We start from the raw sequence: 22,327 nt of genomic DNA, 5'->3' as shown, positions 1-22,327 counted from the left end.
TACTTTCTATTGATCGAAAATGGAAATATTTTTTGTATAAAATATTTTGTAAATATTTTTGTGAATATTGTACAAAAATATTTTTGTATTCTGTCAGTTGCAACCCCTGGCAATTATTGGGGTAATTTATCATCCACCAAAATTTACTGAGACAAAATTCAATGACGGAATTTATCAAAACAAGCTTTACATTTTGTTTCGATAAAACTTTCAATTAAAATTAAGTTTTATCGGAATAAAATTGTTTTAACAAAATATATTTCCAAAAATATTGCGTAAATGTTTTTACAGAAATATTTACGGTTTGTAAAAACATTTACAAAATGTACATATTTTTGTAAATATTTCCAAAAATATTGATCTTGCAAAAATATTTTAGTATTTCACAAAAAAAAGAATATTTTTGTATTGCATCAGTTGCAGAACAAAGTAGCCACTTTGTTCTGCAAAGTCTGGGTCTTTTTGGCTTTAATCTCATTATAAATTAGTATATTAACAATAAATTCATTCATTCACTTTCATCCACACACTCAAAGTCCTGACAATATAAATGCACGATTCCCTGAATGCCATCCCATAGCATATTTATATAAATGTACATGAAAGCACTCAAGGAAGCAGCACAGCTTTTATCTGCTGATGTCACGAGGCAGTGATTCAGTCTGCACCCGATTCAGAAAAGGTCGAGCAGAAGCTATTCCGAGTGCGGCTCGTTGATTAGAGTCCGTCTGCACAAACATGAGAGCGAAAAGCAGAGCAGCGATGTGATGCTTCACGCAGGGCGCCGCTTCTACTGTGATGCAGCCGCACAGGATGCGGCTCGTCACCTTCTGGCGCCAGTGACCGATGCAGCACGCAGTCTGTGCTAAACAGGAGTACGTTAATCAGGCTGCGTGGGCTTTGACATGAATCAGACCAAATAACAACCTTTTCCCCTTTATTCTTTTCAGATGCAGTCCATTCATAATGACAGTTTAGTGATTCAGAGAACAGTTGGAAGGAAAAAAACCCACAATCGCTGATGCATCACTAAGAAACCTGTGGTTTATTTACAAGTTTCAAACTGAACGCATTTCTGTTCAATTTAACAGTGAAAAATGAAGCTGAAAATGGGATTACTGTTTATCCTTTTCTTGTTACGGCTGTTGATGATTCCAGTCATAAGGAGAAGCAAACAAATGCACCTTTTAACCCTACCAGGACGAAGCCCGCTGTGGAGCATGTGACACATTTATAAGGCTTCGTAATAACACAGACGGCATACCGAGTGTTCATTTCACCTCTGGTGGACAGTACGGACTTCAAACTTTATAAAAGTGGTGTTTTTATATTGTTTTTGTGGTTATTTACTTGAAAATAAAGCCAGGAATATGATCGATCATTTCCACCTTACTGTGTGGGGGTCTAACTGTACCACATTTCGACACAACCAATGAAAATGTGTTGACAGTCTGTTGCTAGGTAGAACGGAGACACGTGGGGACAAACGAGGGGGCGGGGGATTTGGATACGGCAAGAGACTAGGGAGAATTGATGCTGTGGATTTTACTAAGAGTGTTTCGATAGGTTTTTTTTATACAGTAAGTATGTTATTTAGAGTTTGTGGTGTGTGTAGTGTTAGTAGTAGTTTTGCTAGCGATCGCTGCATGGCTTCGTAGCGAGCTCTGACGCACTGAGAAGAGAAAGACTGCGCACCGGAATGTCCATTTAGACTTTGGCCTACAAAGGTTAAATCTGTAAACACTGAGGGGGGATTCATTTCAGCACCTTGTGCTCGTCTGGGCAGCAGCTTCACTCTGCAGGCACAAACATGTCCAGCAGAGCTGCACCTGGTCGCAGCTCTTCAGTCATTAAGTGAACAAAAAGTTGGAATATTAAATGTTTCAGAATTATTTCATGCCACAGAAAACACTTGGTTCTTACCATCAGAGGCTCCTTATTGTGTCCGAACAGTGTTTCTAAATCAGTAAACGATGCTGCAAATGTTAAAAGAGTAGAATGATGCAACCTTTATTTGTTTATGTAAAGAAATGAGTGAAGTCAGATTTTGAGTCTGTGAATGTTTGCTAAAGTTGGTAATTTTTCCACCTTGCCTGCACACAAGATTTAGTCAAGCGGGTCTATTTGAACTGTTTCTGAGGACATCTGTTAATTTCTGCTTCTTTAAGCCAGTGTTACACTTTTGGTTCACACTGCAGCCTGAATTGACTCAATTCCGATTTTTTGGCAATTCCGATTTTTTTTGCCGGGGCCGTTCACACTGCCTGTAAATGCGACCTGTATGCGTTCTGCAGTGTGAACGGACCTGAAAGTGTCCCGCATGCGCAGTAGAGGGCGCCATAGCGTCAGAGTTCTCAGTGTTCTGCCAACTGCCATAAGAAGAAGAAGAGCTCAGTGTTTACGGAAGTAAACACGGAGGCTAACGGTGGAGCTTAGCTTACATGTTTGAAGTTGTTGTCCGACCGGAGCAGCAAATTAACAACTTAATCCTCATATAGTCCGTCATGGTTGTTGTTTTTCTTCCCACTTGCGCGTATCAGGATGCAGAATAGTGAGATTTGTTGAGAATCAGTGAGTTCAGTTCTGATGAAGGCGACATGAACGTTATGGTCGCATTTGAATCGGATACGTATCGGATATGGATCACATTCTAAAAGAATCTGACCTGTGCTGTTCACACTGCCGTGAAAAGATCGGATACAGGTCGCATTACGTCAAAAAAAATCGGAACTGGGTCACTTCAGGCTGCAGTGTGAACGCATAGTGACTCTAAACACCATAATCCTTTAAATGTCTAATGGTGCATCGCAATGATTAACACATCTCAGCGTCTTCCACCTGGCCAAACTCGGATATGATGTGATTCCCAGACATGTCAAATGCAACATAAAAAAATGCATCGTATTATAAAATATTACACGCAGTCTTTAGAAATGCACTCTAATGTTTTGTAGTTATATTAGGATAACAAAAGAAACACTGTCTTTGTTTCTCTTTGGGAGGGGAAGGGAGGGGTGTTATTTCTGGCACCAAATTATTTAATTTTTTATTGAGAAATCTTTGTGATGCACACAGAGCTGGTCTGTCATAACACAAAGCTTCCAGCTCTGCTTTTAGGCTCCTAAATATGCATAAATATGGATGTTTTTCCTCTTAAATGTACTCAAAGTTTTATTTAAATGTGTCGGCACACAGCGATGCTGTTTGCTCAGTATCAGTATCACAGGAGCAGCTCTTATCCTGTCTTGTTTGAATTTAGGAGGGCATAAAAATTAGGTTTGCCCCTCTGGCTCCTCAAACTTTATTCCAACATTCAGGTAATAATGGACTCCTTAAAGATTAGGAGACTCCTAACGAGGCAGGGGAAGGCTACAAACCTAACACAATTAGCCGCTGCCTAAATTAGTCACGAAATTAAACAGTAGCTGTGAACAAGAAATCTGACAAGGTGATTTATGGGAGATCAAAAAAACAATTTGAGTGAGTGCTTTTAGTTTTACTGGGAAGATGAATGAAAGCTCTTGTTTACAGACATCAGAGAAATGCAGCAGCTCTGATAATGACCTGTTGCTGTGCAACATCGTGCAAATGGACAGAGGAATGAGAAGACGACTCGTTTTTATGTTCTCACTGCAAACGTTTTGATCAGTTTCCAAAATATTTTTACCAAATACGCTGCATCTTTTTGCACATTGAAGTTTTTTTTACTTGATTATAATTATTTGATGTGAATTTGTAAGACTAGTAGCGGCTCTACTTTACTTCCCCGTGATGACTGAGATCCTAATCTTGTATTCGTAGCTAAGCCCATCTGATTTCAGCTGCTTGTATGTTGGATTTTTAAAAAAAATTTTCTGGTCTTATCACCATGTTGGAAGCAAAGCTGGATAATGTGGCTGAAAAATGTATCACGACATAAGTGTTTTCATATCAATAATTATTGATCATTTTATTTGTTTTAAATATCTACAGCACTGCCAAACTGGAGTCATTTTATCCACAGTTTCCTCTGTTGTAATCATTTTTTTCTTTCACTCCATGCTGCCGCTTTTATTGTTTCTAAGGAGTTACGACGGAATCTTAAACTGCTCCTGCGCCAGTTACTGGTTGTTGCTAGGTAACCAAAGAGAGTGAGTGAGTTGCTAGGCAACCAAAGAGTGAGTGAGTTGGTGTCACCAATCTTGCTTTGCTGTTAGATGTTGAGTTAGAAAACTGCAGTTCTGGATCAGAGTTCAGTGAAATTATTGAATATTTTATTACAAGTATTTATTGATATTGATCACTGGCCTGTTATTTATATATATATATATATATATATATATATATATATATATATATATATATATATATATTGTTATTGATTTTTTACCTCAGCAGGACTATTAGACATATAGAGATCTGGTTACTGGAGAGGCCACTGGAGTACAGAGAAGTCATTGTCATATGCTAAACACCACTTTGAGAAGATTTTGTGTCATTGTGCAATAGTCTGCAAGACTATTGCGGTTAGCTTCAACCGAAGCTAACCGAAGCTAGCCTGTAAGCGGTGAAAGCTAACTATAAGCTAACTGAAAGCCGGTAAGCAGTGGAAATCTGGAGGGTAACCCGTAAGCAGTGGCTGGAAATTTGCATTGGAGACTAAATAAATAAAATAAAAAGTGAAATTGATAGAGAATGGGACCCAGAAAGACTCAAGCTTCAGAGGATCTTGATGACATTAAGAAATCCCTGGATTTTCTCTCGGAGGAAGTGACAGCTATACGGCTGCATCAAAACAACATTTTGGACTTAGTGAAAGAAGTGAAGTCGTTGAGACTTTCTAATGAGGAAAAGGATAAACGAATCGCTGCATTGGAGAACCGAGTGGCCGATTTGGAGCAATACAGTAAGATAAATGATGTGATCATCACTGGACTTAGAGTTAAGCCCTGTTCGTATGCCAGCGCAGTGGCTGCACCTAGTACGGTTGGTGAACCATCGGTCGAAGTGCTCGACTCCACAGAGAAACAGGTGACTTCTTTCCTCAGGACAAGGGGATAGAGGTGGACTGTGACACTGTGGAAGCATGCCACCCGCTTCCAAGAAGAGGAAAAGATGATAAATCTGCCATCATCATGAGATTCACAAAGAGGAAATACAAGTTTGCTCTGTTAAAACAAGGCAGATTGCTGAAAGGATCTGATGTATTTATTAATGAGCACTTGACCAAGAAGAATGCTGACATCGCCAGAAAGGCTCGGTTTCTGAGAAAACAAGGAAGGATCCAATCAACATGGACAACAAATTGTAAGGTTTTTGTTAAACTTAATGGAACTCCAGAGGAGGCAAAGGTTCTGGTTGTTCGGGACATCGCTGACCTGGATAAGTACAACTAAATGCTTTGCGTTATATCTGGGATCTCAGGTGATTGCACATGACACTCAATTAATATGTCTCAGTTAAACAACATGTTGTCCTCAACATCTATGGACACAACATTAACACCTTTAACTAAAGCTGATTACCCGGAACTGAAAACTTTTGACTATACTGAATATAAGAGTCAGGACAAGGAAAAGGATTTGGACCCAGAAAACAACTTTTTCTATAACATTGAGAATAACTGTTGCTACTATTCGACTCAGCAATACAATATAACAGTTAATGCAGATAATAAATTCTCCATAATACATTTCAACAGCAGAAGCTTATATGCGAACTTTAACCACATCAAGGACTGTTTAAGCCAATTTAAACAACCTTTTAGTGTCATTACTATCTCTGAAACCTGGCTTACTTCTAACAAGGGAGCCGATTTTGAATTAGATGGTTATGAATTTAGTTATATTAATAGAGACGGAAAGATTGGTGGAGGAGTAGCTGTATATGTGGACAGCAGTTTTAGATTTAAGCAAATTGAAAACATGACTAATGTGGTTAAAGATCATTTTGAATGTTTAACAGTTGAAATATATATGGAAAAAATAAAAATTTAATTGTTAGCTGTATATATAGGACTCCTGGTTCTAACATGAACCTCTTCACAGAATGGTTTGAGAAAACATATACAGCTATAACTTCAAAGAACTACTTTATTTGTGGGGACTTTAATATTGATCTGCTGAATGTCAACAATCACAAATTGACTGAAGAGTTTATTAATACTACATGTAGTCTGAGCCTTTTCCCTCAAATTACGAGACCTAGCAGAATCACAACCAATAGAGCTACATTAATAGATAACATATTTACAAATTTAATAGACAACACAATAAGCGGATTGTTAGTTCATGACATCAGTGATCATTTACCTGTTTTTGTTGTTTGTGACATTGGGCACATGAAAGTCAAGACTAAACATAATCCAATTATTAAAAGGTTAAGGACGGAAAAATCGATAAATGTATTTAAAGATGAATTATCTAAACAAAACTGGGAGTCAGTATTAAAAGAAAATGACATGGATAAAGCATATGATAATTTTCTGAATATTTTTAAATCATTATATGAGAAAAATTGTCCGAATGTAGAGTCTATTTCTGCAAATAAATATTCTGAAACTCCATGGATCACAAAGGGATTGCAAAATGCCTGTAAAAAAAAGAATAAGTTATATAGAGACTTCATAAGGCATAGATCCACTGGGGCAGAAAATAAATACAAGAAATATAAGAACAAATTGACTGCTGTTTTACGAATAGCAAAACAAGATTATTATAGTAAACAGTTGGACAGAAATAAAAAAAATATTAAAGGTATCTGGAATATTTTAAACAGTGTTATTAGAAAAAACTCCAAACATGTTAGTTATCCACAATACTTCACAAACAATGGAGATAAACATTTAAATAACATGGAAGAGATAGTTCATAATTTTAATAAATACTTTGTAAGTGTGGGCCCTAAATTGGCTGAGGAAATCCCACAGCCCACAGGACATGAAATACTAAATGATGTATTAGTTAGAAATCCAGATTCCATGTTTCTTACAGCAGTGGAGGAAAATGAGATCATAGATATAGTACATAAATGTGAAAATAAAAGGTCAACTGATTATGACGGTATTGATATGTTAATAATTAAGAAGGTGATTGTGGAAATTATTCAACCACTAACATATATCTGTAACCTGTCAATTCAAACAGGAATATTTCCACAAAAAATGAAAATTGCGAAAGTCATCCCACTACATAAATCTGGGAATAGACATGATTTCACAAATTACAGGCCTGTTTCATTACTTCCACAATTTTCCAAAATTGTGGAAAAAATATTTGTTGTTAGATTAGAAAGATTTATTAGTAAACATCATCTACTGTCTGAAAGTCAGTATGGATTTAGGCCACAAAGATCCACAGCGATGGCAGTTCTGCATTTAATAGAAGAGGTGACCAGTGCATTAGATAAAAAGAAACATGCTGTTGGGGTGTTTATTGATTTAAAAAAAGCATTTGATACAATTGATCATGACATACTCCTCAGAAAACTTGAGTGTTATGGTCTAAGAGGAGTAGTGTTGCATTGGATGAAAAGTTATCTCAGCAATAGGCAACAATTTGTGCAGTTGGGTGATGTCCAGTCCTCATGCATGGACATTGTTTGTGGTGTTCCCCAGGGATCAGTATTGGGGCCAAAATTGTTTATTTTGTATATAAATGATATATGTAAGGTCTCCAAGAGACTTAACTTTGTACTATTCGCTGATGATACAAACATATTTGGTACGGGTGAAAATTTACGACAGTTGTTGCTTGAAATGAATTTAGAGTTATATAAACTGAAAGAGTGGTTTAAAATTAACAAATTGTCGCTAAATTTAGATAAAACAAAGTTTATGTTGTTCGGTAAGTGTAAAGAGCAGAGTGATTTACAAATAAGAACTGATAATATCACTGTGGAGAGAGTGACTGAAATTCGGTTTTTGGGAGTAATGATTCAAAATAAGATCTGTTGGAAACCTCACATAAAATATGTCCAATCTAAAATTGTAAGAAGTATTGCAGTTCTTTCTAATGCCAGAAAATATTTCAACTACTCTGCCCTATATATTATGTACTGTTCACTTATCTTACCATATCTATGTTACTGTGTGGAAATTTGGGGCAACACTTACAGAACATCACTTCAATCATTATGCACACTACAGAAAAGAGCCATCCGTTTAGTTCATAACGTTGATTTTTATTGTCATACCCACAATCTATTCATAGATTCTTATATACTGAAACTCACTGACTTGGTAGAGTTTCAAACTGCACAGATTATGTTTAAAGTCAGAAAGAAAATATTACAAGAAAATATTCAAAAATTATTTTCTGATAGAGTGGGGGGATATGACTATAGAGAAAACCTCAATTTCAGAACTTTGAAGGCTCGAACAACAATGAAAATAATGTGCATTTCTGGTGTTGGTGTGAAGATCTGGAATAAACTCTCTAAAGAGCTGAGGCAAAGTCCAAGCATGAGATATTTTAAGAAAGGTCTCAAAATAGCTATTATTCAAAGGTATAAGGAAGAACAAGGGAGATAATCCTGGCTGGGAATTAAAACTCTAAGTATGATTTCATCAAGTGGGTGCAGGTCTGTACAGGTGTGGGTAAATGTATAAAGGTATGTAAATAGTTGTGTATTTTGTATATAAGCAGATGGGTGTGTATATGGGTGTATGTATGTATATGTGTATATGGGTGTATGTATGTATATGTGTATAGATGTATGTATATGGGTGTATGTATGTATATGTGTATAGGTGTATGTATATGTGAATATGTATATATGTATGTGTACAAATGTGTATGTGTGTGTATGCAGTACTTTCATTTGGCTGAGGAAATATTACTACAATTATTATTTCATTTTGTCAGGAAGGATACTGGAAACTGAAAATAATGTGATAAATTACAGCTGGAAAAGGGGTCTGATTATATAAGTTATACTTCTTCATACTCCTTTTCAGACTCATAATCACCGATGTGATGTGTCTTCAAGAAATTTATTATGTACTTTGTGTTTGTTCTACATTGCCGGTGAAAGGTTTGTCTGAAATAAATTACTAAATTACTAAATTACTAAATTTATTTCCCAGCCCTACTTGGAATTCAGACTGGCCTAATGACAGGCACTTTATTTTTTGGTAATTTAAAGCTTTAACTTTAGACGTTCTGTAGGTTTTGCGGTCTGGACATTTGCTAAGCCTCTCCATGAATTAAACCTGATTCTGTTGGCACTAATTTCCTGTGTATTTTGGTTAATTTTAAAACTGAGCGACTCGTTCACATCCCAACTGGCTGAATGAGTTTTCTTATCCAGTATTTTGTGGTGCAGTCAAGCCCATTATAATTTATACTTCTAGCAGATTTCGTTTTAAGCAGATCCGGTACGCCGGTCTCCTGTATGAGGTGTTTTTGGAAACCTGGTCAGATTAATACCAAACTGCTGCTGGGTAGGTCTGTGCTAATCCCTCACATTTCACAATACAATCCCTTTCGACCTTGTCTACTTCATGCGTTTTGTTTTTATTTGTTGATTTTCTGCCTCTCCTTGCTAAAACTCTTCTTTCTGTTCTTCCCAATAAACCAGCAAAGATGATAAACTCTATAGTAAATCTCCTTTCATCCCTTTGCATGGTTATAAAACAGGTTTATATGTTTATAACATATAAACATGTTTATATGTCTTTAACATGGCTTTCCAATGGCCTTTGCTGTGATGGATGTGTTTGTCTAGATCGGAGTGAAACATTAGAAAAATGCTCCAAAGAAAACGCATAAATTAGATCAAACACAATCCTTAAGCGTCCCGTATTGACCTCGGCGAAGCTGAACCCCGGGGAGACATTCAACCTTTTTGAACTTGAGCATTTTAACCCAGAATGAGGAAAAACATCAAAAAGAAAAACTTATTATACAGAAGTTCACTTGATTATTCCCTGGAAGACTTGGGGCTCCCATTGCTGCCAAAATGTTGCAACACAAGAAGAAAACATGCAAGTATAACTGAAAGATTATCCCAAAGACCTGAATTCTTTTAAGTAAATCAAAATGTCGGATCAACACAAAGGTGAGAGGATAATTCACAAACAAAGCTTAGATTGGGTCAGTGGGTCGCTTTAATTAGGCAGAATGAGAAGAACGCTGACGATGCAGGATCCACTCGCTCTGTCTGAAACCGAAAGCTAATTGGTTGTGCAAAGTTAGCTCCTCTTCAACAAGCCGATTCATTATTTATGAGCTTCAGTGGAGCGGAGAAAGTTAATTTATTGTTATCATTAGAAGACTGTTTTGTAAGGGTCCGTTTGAGAGGAAGTGAAGAGACGGCAACAGTCAACGCCGCGCTGCAGACAATAATGTCTGTTTTAATGGAAAAAGTTTAGCAAAAAACAACAAATATCATCGCAAGCAAACTTTCAACACAAATAGAGCCAAGTGTACAGGAGTAATATATATATAATCAATCAAATGTGTACAATTGGATTCATATTTTATTGAATATATTCCAATTCAATCCTGTTCATGATGCAGACCGGTAGATAGATACTTTAAAGGGGGCAGTACTGTTTAAAATGTATTTTTTTTAGTTTTACATCCTGTTTCTTGCATGTTTGAGAAATCCTTTAATCTCCATGGCAACCATTCAGTCGTGCAAAATGACTGGGTGGACTTAGCTCCGCCTTCCAAGAATTTAAATTGAAATAAAAGTGAGAAATATTTTAAATCATATTTGATATACAGCTTGAGACCACTTAAAATGATTTTACTCTTTATAGTTACATTTTTGAGTAAAATGAACTTTGCTCTTTTATTCTATGAACTACTGACAACATGTCTCTGAAACTCCAAGCAGAAATTTAGTTTTTATTTGCAAACAATGTGAGACTGTCAAAATAACGAAAATGATGCAGAGCTTTCAGACCTCAAATAATGGAAAGAAAACAAGTTAATATTCATTTAGAAACATCAATACTAATGTTTTACCTCAGGAAGAGTTGAGAAATCAATACTTGGTTGAATAACCATCAGGTTTTCAATGGTGTTCAGTGCAGTGGGCTCTTCATTTTTATGACAACTGAAGTTAACATGGTTACTTGATTATGCTATATAGTAGCATTGTGTACCTGGAAAACACACATGTAGAAAACAGCACCATGAAAACAATACTTGATTATAAATGCCCGTGGTCAACAGGAGGCGCTGTGCAGCAGGAATGAAGGACGTCCTGTTAAAATGCGTCCAAAGGTTGGGAGACTTTCCAGTCTGTCTGCAGATAACGACGTCCTCGCTCAGCCAAAGCTCTGTGTAATGGGTTGAAATTAAAGTGAAAACTGAGCAAAACTTCAGCTCTACACATGACCTCAAACGTAAATTGAATTTTCACCTTAAACATAACTATTCTGTTAGAGGAATAAAGACCTTTAATGTGTCAAACATGTTGTCTTCGCCTTCACTGTGAGGATGAAAGTTTCACCGAGGAGCGAAATGTTGCAACGATGTGCAATGCATTGTCATCGCTTACTTCAAGTTCCTTTTATCAATGAGGATGTACGCAAATGTTAGTGTGAACTTTGAAGTTTCAAACTAATGCTGTGGTGACATTAGGAAGGCGCCGAGGAAACATTAAGCTTTTATTGCACCTCTCCCCGGCGCTTTACGCGTCTGCTCATTGCCTCTGGGCAGCCTAATCAGCTAAATAACTTTGATTTGCAAATGTTTACTCCTCCATGGGAGCAGAGCACCATAACACCGCAGATGTCAAGTGAAGATCCCATTGTTTCTGATTAGAAAAATCGTTATTTTCTACCTGTCTGCCTCTCTGCCCCGTGCACTAGCTGATTAGCAAGCCAGAGAGGAATAAGTAATGACGATAACACTAAACTCGACAGCTCTTTTATAGACGGTGGTGCTTTATGATGCTTGCGCTAATTGCTGGTGTGATTAGTGAGGTGTCTGTCCCCTCCTTGGTGTCTCAGGCTGTCCTGTGAGCTGAGGGCTAGCAGGACGCCGCCTCGGAGAGATGGGGGGGCGTGCCCCATTTTGTTACAGGGGGAACACACTGGGGCATGATTCACCTCCTGCTTTTTCTGCCCCCGTCAGCCTTTTCCTGCACGCTGCAATAAAACCAGATTTAGTTAGTCAAAATCAAACACTTTTTTTCCTAATCTCCTGACAATAGTCTATTTCCAATAGTAAAAGAGCGACAGAGAAACCAAAAATAAAAGAAGTGGGTACATTTGTTGACTGTGCAATTAACCAGGCTTTCTTAATAAAAGGCACTAAACTCGCATATGAAATACAGCCTCTTGAACCAATACATCTATAAAAAGACGAGCTAAAACGTTTGGGTTATAAAAGTTTTATGCACAGCACATCTTTGACTTCTTAATATCTGGCTCTTAATGATTTCTGCTGCGGACGAGCAAAGTCAAAGCCGGAAAAGAGATGACCACACAGGATGAAGTCTGAGTGCAGATACATTTTCTTGCTAGAGAACTTCCAAGAGAGCATTTGCATAGATTTGAGTCGTGTTTGCATATTTATTTGCCTGACCTTTAGCTCAGCTCCCTTAGCTGACTTCCTTTTTATTTTGTTCCTCAACACGAGTTTTCTGGTCTTTGCAGCAGAGTGCAAACGTTGACATGCCACTGAAGATGCAGCAATATGTCAAAAGTTAAAATTATTTATGGACAGGAAACAGTTTGAATTTTTTCTATTCAGTCAGGAGACAGATGATGACTTACAGCTTTCAGTTCAGCTCCCAAAATTAGAGCATCATGAAAACCGTTTATCATTTTGATGGTTACGGCTTACAGAAAATGAGAAATTTGGCGTAAACCAGGTAGTAAGATGATTTTTTTCTCTCTCCTACTTTGCACTTCATGCATTTCCTCTCGCGCTATTATTCATTCTCGTCAGTGTACCGTCATACCGACATGTGACCATAAAGAACCAATCAGTGGCTTTGTTACCTGTCAAGCAAACCACAGAAAGAATAATGAACCTGATTGTTTGTCTATTGTTTACTGTTGTTTAGTTTTTCACTCTACGTATTTATCAGATTGTACGGCCATTCAGAGTTTGCATAGTTGATTTTCTTTGGTGGTTGTTGCACAAAATTCAAATATATGTTGCATAACAAACATAAATTCAGTCTGTGATTCTCTTTATTCTTAAATACTTACTTACATCTTCTGGTAACTAACTCATAATAAGACTTATTAAGTTTGATATTGGCACAATTTACCTAATATAACTCAGAAAATGTGTATATTCCCTCGGATCAACAAAAATAAAGGATATTTTAAACAAATGTCAGGCTTCTGAAAAGTATGTTCATTTCTACATACTTGCACATCTAAAACAATATGACTACATTTTGATTTTGTTGATTTAGGCCTTAATATTCCCACATTCCTCATTTTTCCATGGAGATATAAAAGTATCTCCTCCTTAACATGCCAGGCAGTGATGATGGTGTCGTCACGCCCAGCTGGCTGCTGGTGAACGAGCTGAAAACAAGCGAGGAGGCAGCAGCCTCATCCTGACGTGAGGATCTTTGCAGCTTAAATACACCGCCCAGATTGGGAAGGTATGCTAGCAATCTGGGCTAGCACAGCTAGAGCTGCTTCACTGAAATTTCTCATCGCCTTATTTAATGCACATTAAAGACCTTCTGGCCATTGTGTGTCTAATTTCAGGGCAACAAATAGTAAAACTCATCTTGAATCCAAACCAATAATCGAAGCGTTGGGCACCATTGAGATCAGAGGGAGACTTTAATGTACAGGAAAATTGTTTCAGATGATACAAAATAATCACTTGCTATGGGCAGCAAGATGGAGTAGCTTCTCTGTATGCACAGCAGGTTCCTGCCTGAAGCATTCATGCTGAAGTAGACCACACTAGACAATAAAACAAAAAGCACAAGAAGAACTAAACACCTGGTACATTTATACAAGAAGGCTTGAAGGCGTGTGGATGAAAATGACAAACACCCTCATCATGAAGCTCTTCAGCAGAGGAAAGCGTGAAGTGCTTCTGCTTTTCCCCGAACTCTCTGCGACCTTGCTTTTCAAATAAATGGCAAGATTTCTTTTCATCTATAAGGAATCTCACTTAGATCATGAATTCAATGGTTAGTAAAACCATACAAATTAGTCACAGGAAATTAGTTTGTTGGCTTAGAAAGTTTTGTTCTTTTGGGAAGTTGAGCACAGCTCTGATCCGGACCAAAAACTCTGATCCGCCTACGAACCTAATGCTGCGTTCACACCAAACGCGATTTGAGCGTCAGGAGTGTCTGGTATGTTCAAGGTGTATGTGGATGTGCATCGAAGGCACCTGCGGCGTGTCTAGCGCTGCACGATTGAAGCGTTCGACGTGCATCTGATGCTGGAATTAGAAAATCTGAACTTTTGCTGCTTTACGAGGAGAATCAACCAATCAGAGACTCCACTATGTGACGTGGTGGCGGCTGTAGTTGGTGTCCTGCCAGGATATGCAGCCACCGATTCGTGTTGCAGGTCATAATCTCTCTATTTCATCCGCCATTGTTCAAAGTAACTGGGAGAGGAATAAAAGGTAAGAGGCGCCAGCACACGTTGAGACGTCATCAGCTGTTGTTTGTTCAATAAAAACTGAACATAAAATGGTCAGCAAAGACGTCTGAGTCTCTGTTATGATTGCAGAAGCTTTCACTACGTAATAATTTGGTGTCACTCTCTGTTTCGTCCACCATTGTACAAACAGACCGGAAACAGAAAACTACGGCTCCTCTCAATGTGCATCTAGTGCAGTTTTGATGCATCTGAAGTGTCTGATGTGCATCTAGAGTAAAATGTCCAGCGTCTGACTTCCAAGTGCACAAGTGTCGAAAATGCGTTTGGTGTGAACGCAACATTGGTTTTGACCTGGTTGAAGTGAACTATGAAGTGAACCTTCAGGTGTAGCATCTAGTCAACAGTGTCAATCTAAGTTTAAGTTTGATTTCTAAGTATTTTCATCTTGTTCTGTGTGGAAACTCACTTATTTTACTCTCTGTGTCCTACATGCCTCCCCATTTGCCTCCTGGCAGGGTTAGCGTTGAGCAGCGATCCTAGTTTTCCTCTCCATCGCTCTGTCTGCTTCGTGTGTCAGCTGATTCGTCCCGGAGGCGGGCAGCCGGCCATGTCCATCAGCTCCTTCCATCAAGCGCTACGCCGGGTGGCAGGGAGAGGATGACGGGCAGCAGAGACGCAGCAGATGTTTTTGCAGGAGCTGATATGTGTTCGCGTCCATGAGGGATGTCATTATGCGGTGGACGGAGGAACGTGTAGCTGATTAGTGCCTTATTAATTCAAGGACACAGGCTCACAGGAACACACGCTGCCGCCTCTCTGGCATGTGGCGCTGACGGTTTGCCAGTCGCAGACAACATGAGTGTCTTAGACAGATAACCCCTCTTCCTAATTAACCGCCTCTCTGTTCCTCAACTCTCGGCTCCTTCTGATACGCCGTAAAGCTCTGAAATAAAAGCAGCCTTTTGCCGTTGTAAGGGCTGGCTTCCTGTTTGTGCCCAAAGGGGAGAATTTAGAGGTACAGGAGGTTTGTGGATTCATCTCCCATGGAGCCTGTGCTGTGTTGTGGTAAGTAAATAAAGCAGCTTCTACCTGAGGGCATGTGAGGGTTGTGGGAATTGAGGGTCTGGGACGGCACAGTGAACCGAGGACAATGGCTAAACCGGTGATGTTAGAGTCTCGCCTCCTGTTTTTCTCCTTTTCCCCTCCAATTCCCTTTTGTACAACGAGCCTCAGCACGTGATGTTTTCTCCCTGACCTCGTCTTATACTCTTATTTGTTCCTGTTTTCTTTTATTCTTCTTCCACTGCTTTTAATCACGTGTTTGTTTGACGCAGTAAACTGTGGCAATGTGTGCGTTTGCTGCTGTGTTCGGCGGTAGGAGCCAGAAATAGGCTCAAAGTTATGAGAGCAATAAAGAAAACACGGGCAGCGGTGAGGAGGTTAATGGACCTCAGGATGGTTTTAGCCAAACCAAATACCAGCAGTTCGCTGTTCCTGTGAGGGAAAGGGCAGCTTTCATCTGGAAAATGGGAATCCAGAGCCGAGGTTTAAAAGAACAAATGCTAAAACTAGTGGTACGACTTGATTTTCATTTGTATTTCAGTTCATTGCAGGCTCTGTGATTTAATAACAATCATATTTCAATCAAAAATAAAAGACATGTTCAATTAAAAAACCATTGTTGCTGCTAGGTTATTGATTAAATAGACATGTGACCCCACAGCTTCAACACAATAATCTTTTCCAGTGTCCAATCAGATTGGTTTTTGAGGCAAAAATTAAAATTATGTGAATTTATCAATACACCTTTAAGGTTTTTGACACCCCTGCTTTATGTCATCTAATTTTCATTTTTATGGTTTCATGTGAAACTACCGGGCTGCACAGTGGCGCAGTTGGTAGAGCTGTTGCCTTGCAGCAAGAAGGTTCTGGGTTCGATTCCCAGCCTGGGGTCCTTCTGCATGGAGTTTGCATGTTCTCCCTGTGCATGCGTGGGTTTTCCCCGGGTACTCCGGTTTCCTCCCAAAAACATGACTGTCAGGTTAATTGGCCTCTCCAAATTGCCCCTAGGTGTGAGTGTGTGTGTGCATGGTTGTGTGTCCTGTGTGTCTCTGTGTTGCCCTGCAACAGACTGGCGACCTGTCCAGGGTGACCCCGCCTCTCGCCCGAAACGTTGGCTGGAGATGGGCACCAGCACCCCTCCCGACCCCACTGAGGGAAAAAGGGTGCAAGAAAATGGATGGATGGATGGATGGATTTGAAACTACCCATCATAATTTTAGCTTTTGCTTTTTTCTACCATCTTCTCCAGTTAAGAAAACGGATACCAATCCAACATAGTTACTTTGTGATTATGTCACAAAGCACATTCATCTTACCTACAAATAATATACAGGTCCTTCTCAAAAAATTTGCATATTGTGATAAAGTTCATTATTTTCCATAATGTAATGATAAAAATTAAACTCATATATTTTAGATTCATTGCACACCAACTGAAATATTTCAGGTCTTTTATTGTTTTAATACTGATGATTTTGGCAAACAGCTCATGAAATCCCAAAATCCCTGTCTCAAAAAAATTAGCATATCATGAAAAGGTTCTCTGAACGAGCAAGTTAACCTGATCATCTGAATCATCTGAATCAACAAAGTAACTATAAACACCTGCAAAAGATTCCTGAGGCTTTTAAAAACTCCCAGCCTGGTTCATTACTCAAAACTGCAATCATGGGTCAGACTGCTGACCTGACTGCTGTCCAGAAGGTCATCATTGACACCCTCAAGCAAGAGGGTGAGACACAGAAAGACATTTCTGAACCAATAGGCTGATCCCAGAGTATCAAGGCACCTCAGTGGGAAGGAAAAAGTGTGGCAGAAAACGCTGCACAACGAGAAGAGGTGACCGGACCCTGAGGAGGATGGTGGAGAAGGACCGATTCCAGACCTTGGGGGAAGCAGTGGACTGAGTCTGGAGTAGAAACATCCAGAGCCACCGTGCTCAGGCGTGTGCAGGAAATGGGCTACAGGTGCTGCATCCCCAGGTGAAAGGTCAAGCCACTTTTGAACCAGAAACGGCACGGGCTGGGCTACAGAGAAGCAGCACTGGACTGTTGCTCAGTGCTCCAAAGTACTTTTTTCGGATGAAAGCAAATTTTGCATGTCATTCGGAAATCAAGGTGCCAGAATCTGGAGGAAGACTGGGGAGAAGGAAATGCCAAAATGCCAGGAGTCCAGTGTCCAGTAGCCACAGTCAGTGATGGTCTGGGGAGCTGCTGGTGTTGGTCCACTGTGTTTTATCAAGGGCAGGTCAATGCAGCAGCTATCGGGAGGTTTTGGAGAACTTCATGCTTCCATCTGCTGAAAAGCTTTATGGAGATGAAGATTTCATTTTTCAGCACAACCTGCTCACAGTGCCAAACCCACTGGTATACTGACCATGGTGCTACTGTTGGCCTGCCAACTCTCCTGACCTGAACCCCATAGAGAATCTGTGGGACATTGTGAAGAGAAAGCTGAGAGACCAAGACCCAAAACTCTGGATGAGCTTAAGGCTATCGAAGCATCCTGGGCTCCATAACACCTCAGCAGAGCCACAGCTGAGGTGGTTCAATCCATGCCGCATTGAAGGCTGCAAAAGGATTCCTGACCAAGTATTAATGCATAACTGAACATAATTATTTGAAGGTTGACTTTTTTGGTATTAAAACACATTTTTTTTATTGGTCGGATGAAATATGCTAATTTTTTGAGACGGGGATTTTGGGTTTTCATGAGCTGTTTGCCAAAATCATCAGTATTAAAACAATAAAAGACCTGAAATATTTCAGTTGGTGTGCAATGAATCTAAAATATGAGTTTAATTTTTATCATTACATTATGGAAAATAATGAACTTTATCACAATATGTTAATTTTTTGAGAAGGACCTTTACATCTTACCTACCAGCAGTTTGTTTCCAAACAATCATTGGCCATATGTGGCAACTCTGAATTTTAGCTTCTGTTTTCTGTTCTTGTCCAGCAGGAAATGGACCCGGTTTCGTCTCCTGCTGCTGTAGCTCAGCTACTTCAGGGTCCAACCCAGGTTGCATTCACTGATATCCCGCCCCCCCCTACGTTGGTCGTAACATTTGAATTTCTGTTTGCTTTTTATCAACTCAAATGAGTTTGACAAATCTCTTCTGGCCTCTGATATGAAAAATTAACGGTTTTGTGTGAGAAATGTGGAGCGTCTGGCATCATCAACCACATCACAAAGTCACTTCAGTTCCCTTCCTTTGCTTTTCTGATTGAATAGTTTGAACTTCGGTTAGTCATCTTCACTGAGCCTGTCTGAATGAATGACTCACTAATTTGTTAATTTAACAAGCGGAGGCTCAGTTGTGCAGAAAATACACACATTTCTTTTATTTTTTCAATAAGTTTCACCATCATGCTTGCAGGGTGAACCTGGACAGTCTGAGATATATTTGTAATGAGGTCCTCTGCTTTCTTTAACCACACATTGCAATATTTACGAACACAGGCCAGGGTAAGGTCAGAAAACCGAATCGAAGTGAAACCAGAAACGTACAATGCGCCACACCTTGACCTGTACAGCATTGTCAGGTTTTCTGACGACTCTACATGTTTGTTAGCAAAACGCTAAGAAGTGAAATTTGGTGGAAGATGTGATTCAATCCTCTGAATGGCTGATTAAATTAAAGGTTTCCACTTCACATCTTCCTCTTTCTGTAAGAAAATGTTGTTTGATGACTAGACAACTAAAATAAAATATTTATACATGCTTGTCTTAGAGCTTTATGCAGTGTCAGGTTAATTATTGACTTATATTTTCTGTTGCGGTGACGTACAGTGGAGTGTTAGGCTCACACCAACAAAAATACAAAATTAGTTATTAGAAAATTACAAGGATAAAGTAGAATAAAGTCCACTGGGAATAATTTGAAATAATACAAGAATAAATTATAGTATTACCGTAATTTTCAAAATATTATGACTTTAGAAAAAAGTTGTACAAGAATATAGTCAACATATGAGAATAAAGTCATGATGACATTACAAGAATAAAGTAGTATAATATGAAATAACTTGAAATAAGTTGAAATAACTCTAATATTTCAACTTTGTTATTGTATTATTTAATATTTATGCTCATAGTATGACTTATATTTATTATAAGGTAAGTATAAGAAATATGCTGTATACTATAATACTGTTTCATTATTACAATTTTAACCTCAAATGACTTTTTTTTTTAACCTTTTGTATAGGAAGGTTGAAAATGACAGAAAATAAATGTAATGTTTTAATTGTATGACTTTCCCCTCGTAATGTGATAATTTTTCACATTTCCTCAGCCTGGCTGTGATTCTCCGTCGTACTGATGAAAGAGCTGCAATGCGGTTTCCAAATATAAACGGTGCATTTTCAACCAAACTCCCATCTGGAAAAGATTTAAACAGGTCTGATATGAGCAGCGTTTCCTGCCGAGCGCTCGACTCTCCCTGCAGCACGACCAACCTGTCATTTGCATTAAAAATAACAAAGCTCTATGGAGGGAGACGTGCCTTGTGGTGGTTTTTCCTTCTCCTGCCCGTCTGCTAGTTTCCCTCAGTTAACTCTGCCTTTGGCTGGCAGTGGGAGCTGACAAGCTCTGGTGTCAGGTCCAGTTTAGCACTTGAAGGCAGCGCGTGTCACAATAACAGGCCGCTTTCTCTCCCTCTCTCTCTCTGCAGGCTGCTTCTCTCCCAAGGTGAGTCATGCCTCGTCACCACTCCTATAGAGACATAAGCCTTCACATCGTGCTGGTAGACGGCCGGCACCTAATAGCCCTGCCGTGATTTGTCAGGGAAAATACTCATCTGCTGAAGAGAGCAATCACTTAGAGCAAGGTTAAAGTGTTTATGTGTTGGAGGAGAGTGGGATTCTAAATCCACGCAGCCTCGGCATGTCTCGGTGTTTGTGCAGCCAGGGTTCAAGTAGGCCTGAAGTGATGTCGGCAGTTTGAAATCAAGGTAAAAGTCCTACGGAAATAAAGGGAGAAGTTAAAAACGATGTTTGGAAATGTGTGTGGGTTTTTTTCTGTTTCTGTGTTGGTTCAACTGTTGGTTGTTTGATTCTGGCCTAAATGTTCAGATCATATGTTTATTTTAGCTATGTGAAGATAGCTCTTTTTAAAGCTTTTTGTGCTTCACTTTACACGGCCCATCTGTGGCGAAGATACAAAAAAAGTCGCCTGCAGAAACTTTATGTGGCCTACAATGACGGCATGAGGCTCCTACTCAAGATGGAGCAGTGCCAGCCATGTTTGTACATGATGCTGTGCTCAGGAATCTCATGTATAAATCATGTGTAGATTATCTGTGTCATGCAATAATATAATTGCAATTTTAGTAAATCCTGTTTTTAGTACAGTGAGATTTTCCTCCAGATTGTGGAATCATTGGCGTCATCATTTATTTGTGACTCAGTGAATATGTCATGTTTATTTTATTTTTCTCATTTTGTTTGTTTCTTACCTTTTTTTCACTATGGGCCTTTTTGTGTCTGGAATAAAGATTGATTGATTATTCATATTGACCGTTTGCAACTACGTCACTTAATCATGCGAGCCGCCATGACGGACGTCGGATGGGAGGGGCGGGAGTGTTGCACCGAGCGACTGAAAGTCCGTCCATCCGTTTTCCCTCTGGGGTCAGGAGGGACGCTGCTGCCTCAGTTCTAAAACCAAACATTTCCAATAAAGGTGGTTTGGTTTTTGCAAAAAACTTAAATCTTACTTTAATATTGAACCCCATGGATTAGGTATTGGATGTCACTTAAGATCATATGAGGTTAAAGGCAGGTGAGCGAATACTTCTGGTGTTATTGTGTAACTACCAAAGATAAACTAAATTGATAGAACTTTCCATTTACAAAGAGTCAACATAAACAGTCATGCAAAGTCTCAATGAAATGTGTTCAAATCTTTGCTGCAAAGCAAGATAAAGACACGTTTAGGAATAATTGCACATTTCTGTCCAAGCTGGTGACACGGTGTTTGCTTGTCTTGTCTCTAGAAGGAGTTCCTGACGGCAGCGACTGAAAAGGACATCTTTGACCATCTGGGCCTCGAGTACATCGAGCCTTGGCAGAGGAATGCGTAGGCCTCGGCTCCTCCCTGGACGGATGGTACCCCGTGCGCACATCAATGATCGCCCCATCTGCTTGCTGCTCTCAGGCCTCTCCCGTGATTTACTTTCAAACGGCTTCGGATTCCCGTGTCTCCTTTGTGTTGTTGTTGCTGTTGTCGCCTGAATTACACGCTGATGCATGATTCATAATTCATAATTCGCCCTTGTTCGCTATTGTCTGACAGAGAATAAAAATTCTCTCATGCCATTCACGGCCTGCTTGTGTCTAAGTGTTGTAATCATGGGCAGGACAAAAAGGCAAATCAGCCGCCGTAGGAAATCGCCCGCAGTGCCTGAGAAGACGCAGGAGAGAGGGAGCAGAAACGGGGTTGACCAGTCGGAGAAGAAAAGGACGAGGGAGAAAACGGGAAACGACGAGAGAGGCGAGGGGGAGGGGAGCCTTTTTTTGTCAAGCAAAATGTTGTAATCACCCTCCTGGCAGGAAAGTGCTCAGTGTGAAGCTGAGCCAGGTCTCCGGGGGAATGGAGAGGCGGGTAATGAGCATCAGATAGAGGAGTGCTTCGCGTCGCATTTAGCTTCCATTTAAGCTTTCGTCCACTGGAGATCATTTAGCTGACATTCCCCGATCCGGAGACCCGTAGTCTCAGCTCATTGTTCCA

At 39.5% G+C, this 22,327-nt stretch overlaps 1 protein-coding gene across 1 annotated transcript in view; it reads left to right on the top strand.

Annotated features, from left to right (window-relative positions):
- Positions 1 to 21,917, top strand: part of dntt (deoxynucleotidyltransferase, terminal) — a 122,730-nt gene extending 100,813 nt beyond the window's left edge. Inside the window, exon 11 of the mRNA XM_008429981.3 lies at positions 21,594 to 21,917. Coding sequence (XP_008428203.2) covers positions 21,594 to 21,680 — 87 coding nt within the window. The 3' untranslated portion in view covers positions 21,681 to 21,917. The remainder of the gene's footprint in view (positions 1 to 21,593) is intronic.
- Positions 21,918 to 22,327: the final 410 nt, after the last annotated feature.

This window comes from Poecilia reticulata, chromosome 15 (assembly GCF_904066995.2).
Source record: "Poecilia reticulata chromosome 15, P_reticulata-male-v2, whole genome shotgun sequence".
Classification (NCBI taxonomy): Eukaryota; Metazoa; Chordata; class Actinopteri; order Cyprinodontiformes; family Poeciliidae; genus Poecilia; species Poecilia reticulata.
Note: the sequence above shows the minus strand (reverse complement) of the source record. Positions and strands in the feature narration are given on the sequence as shown.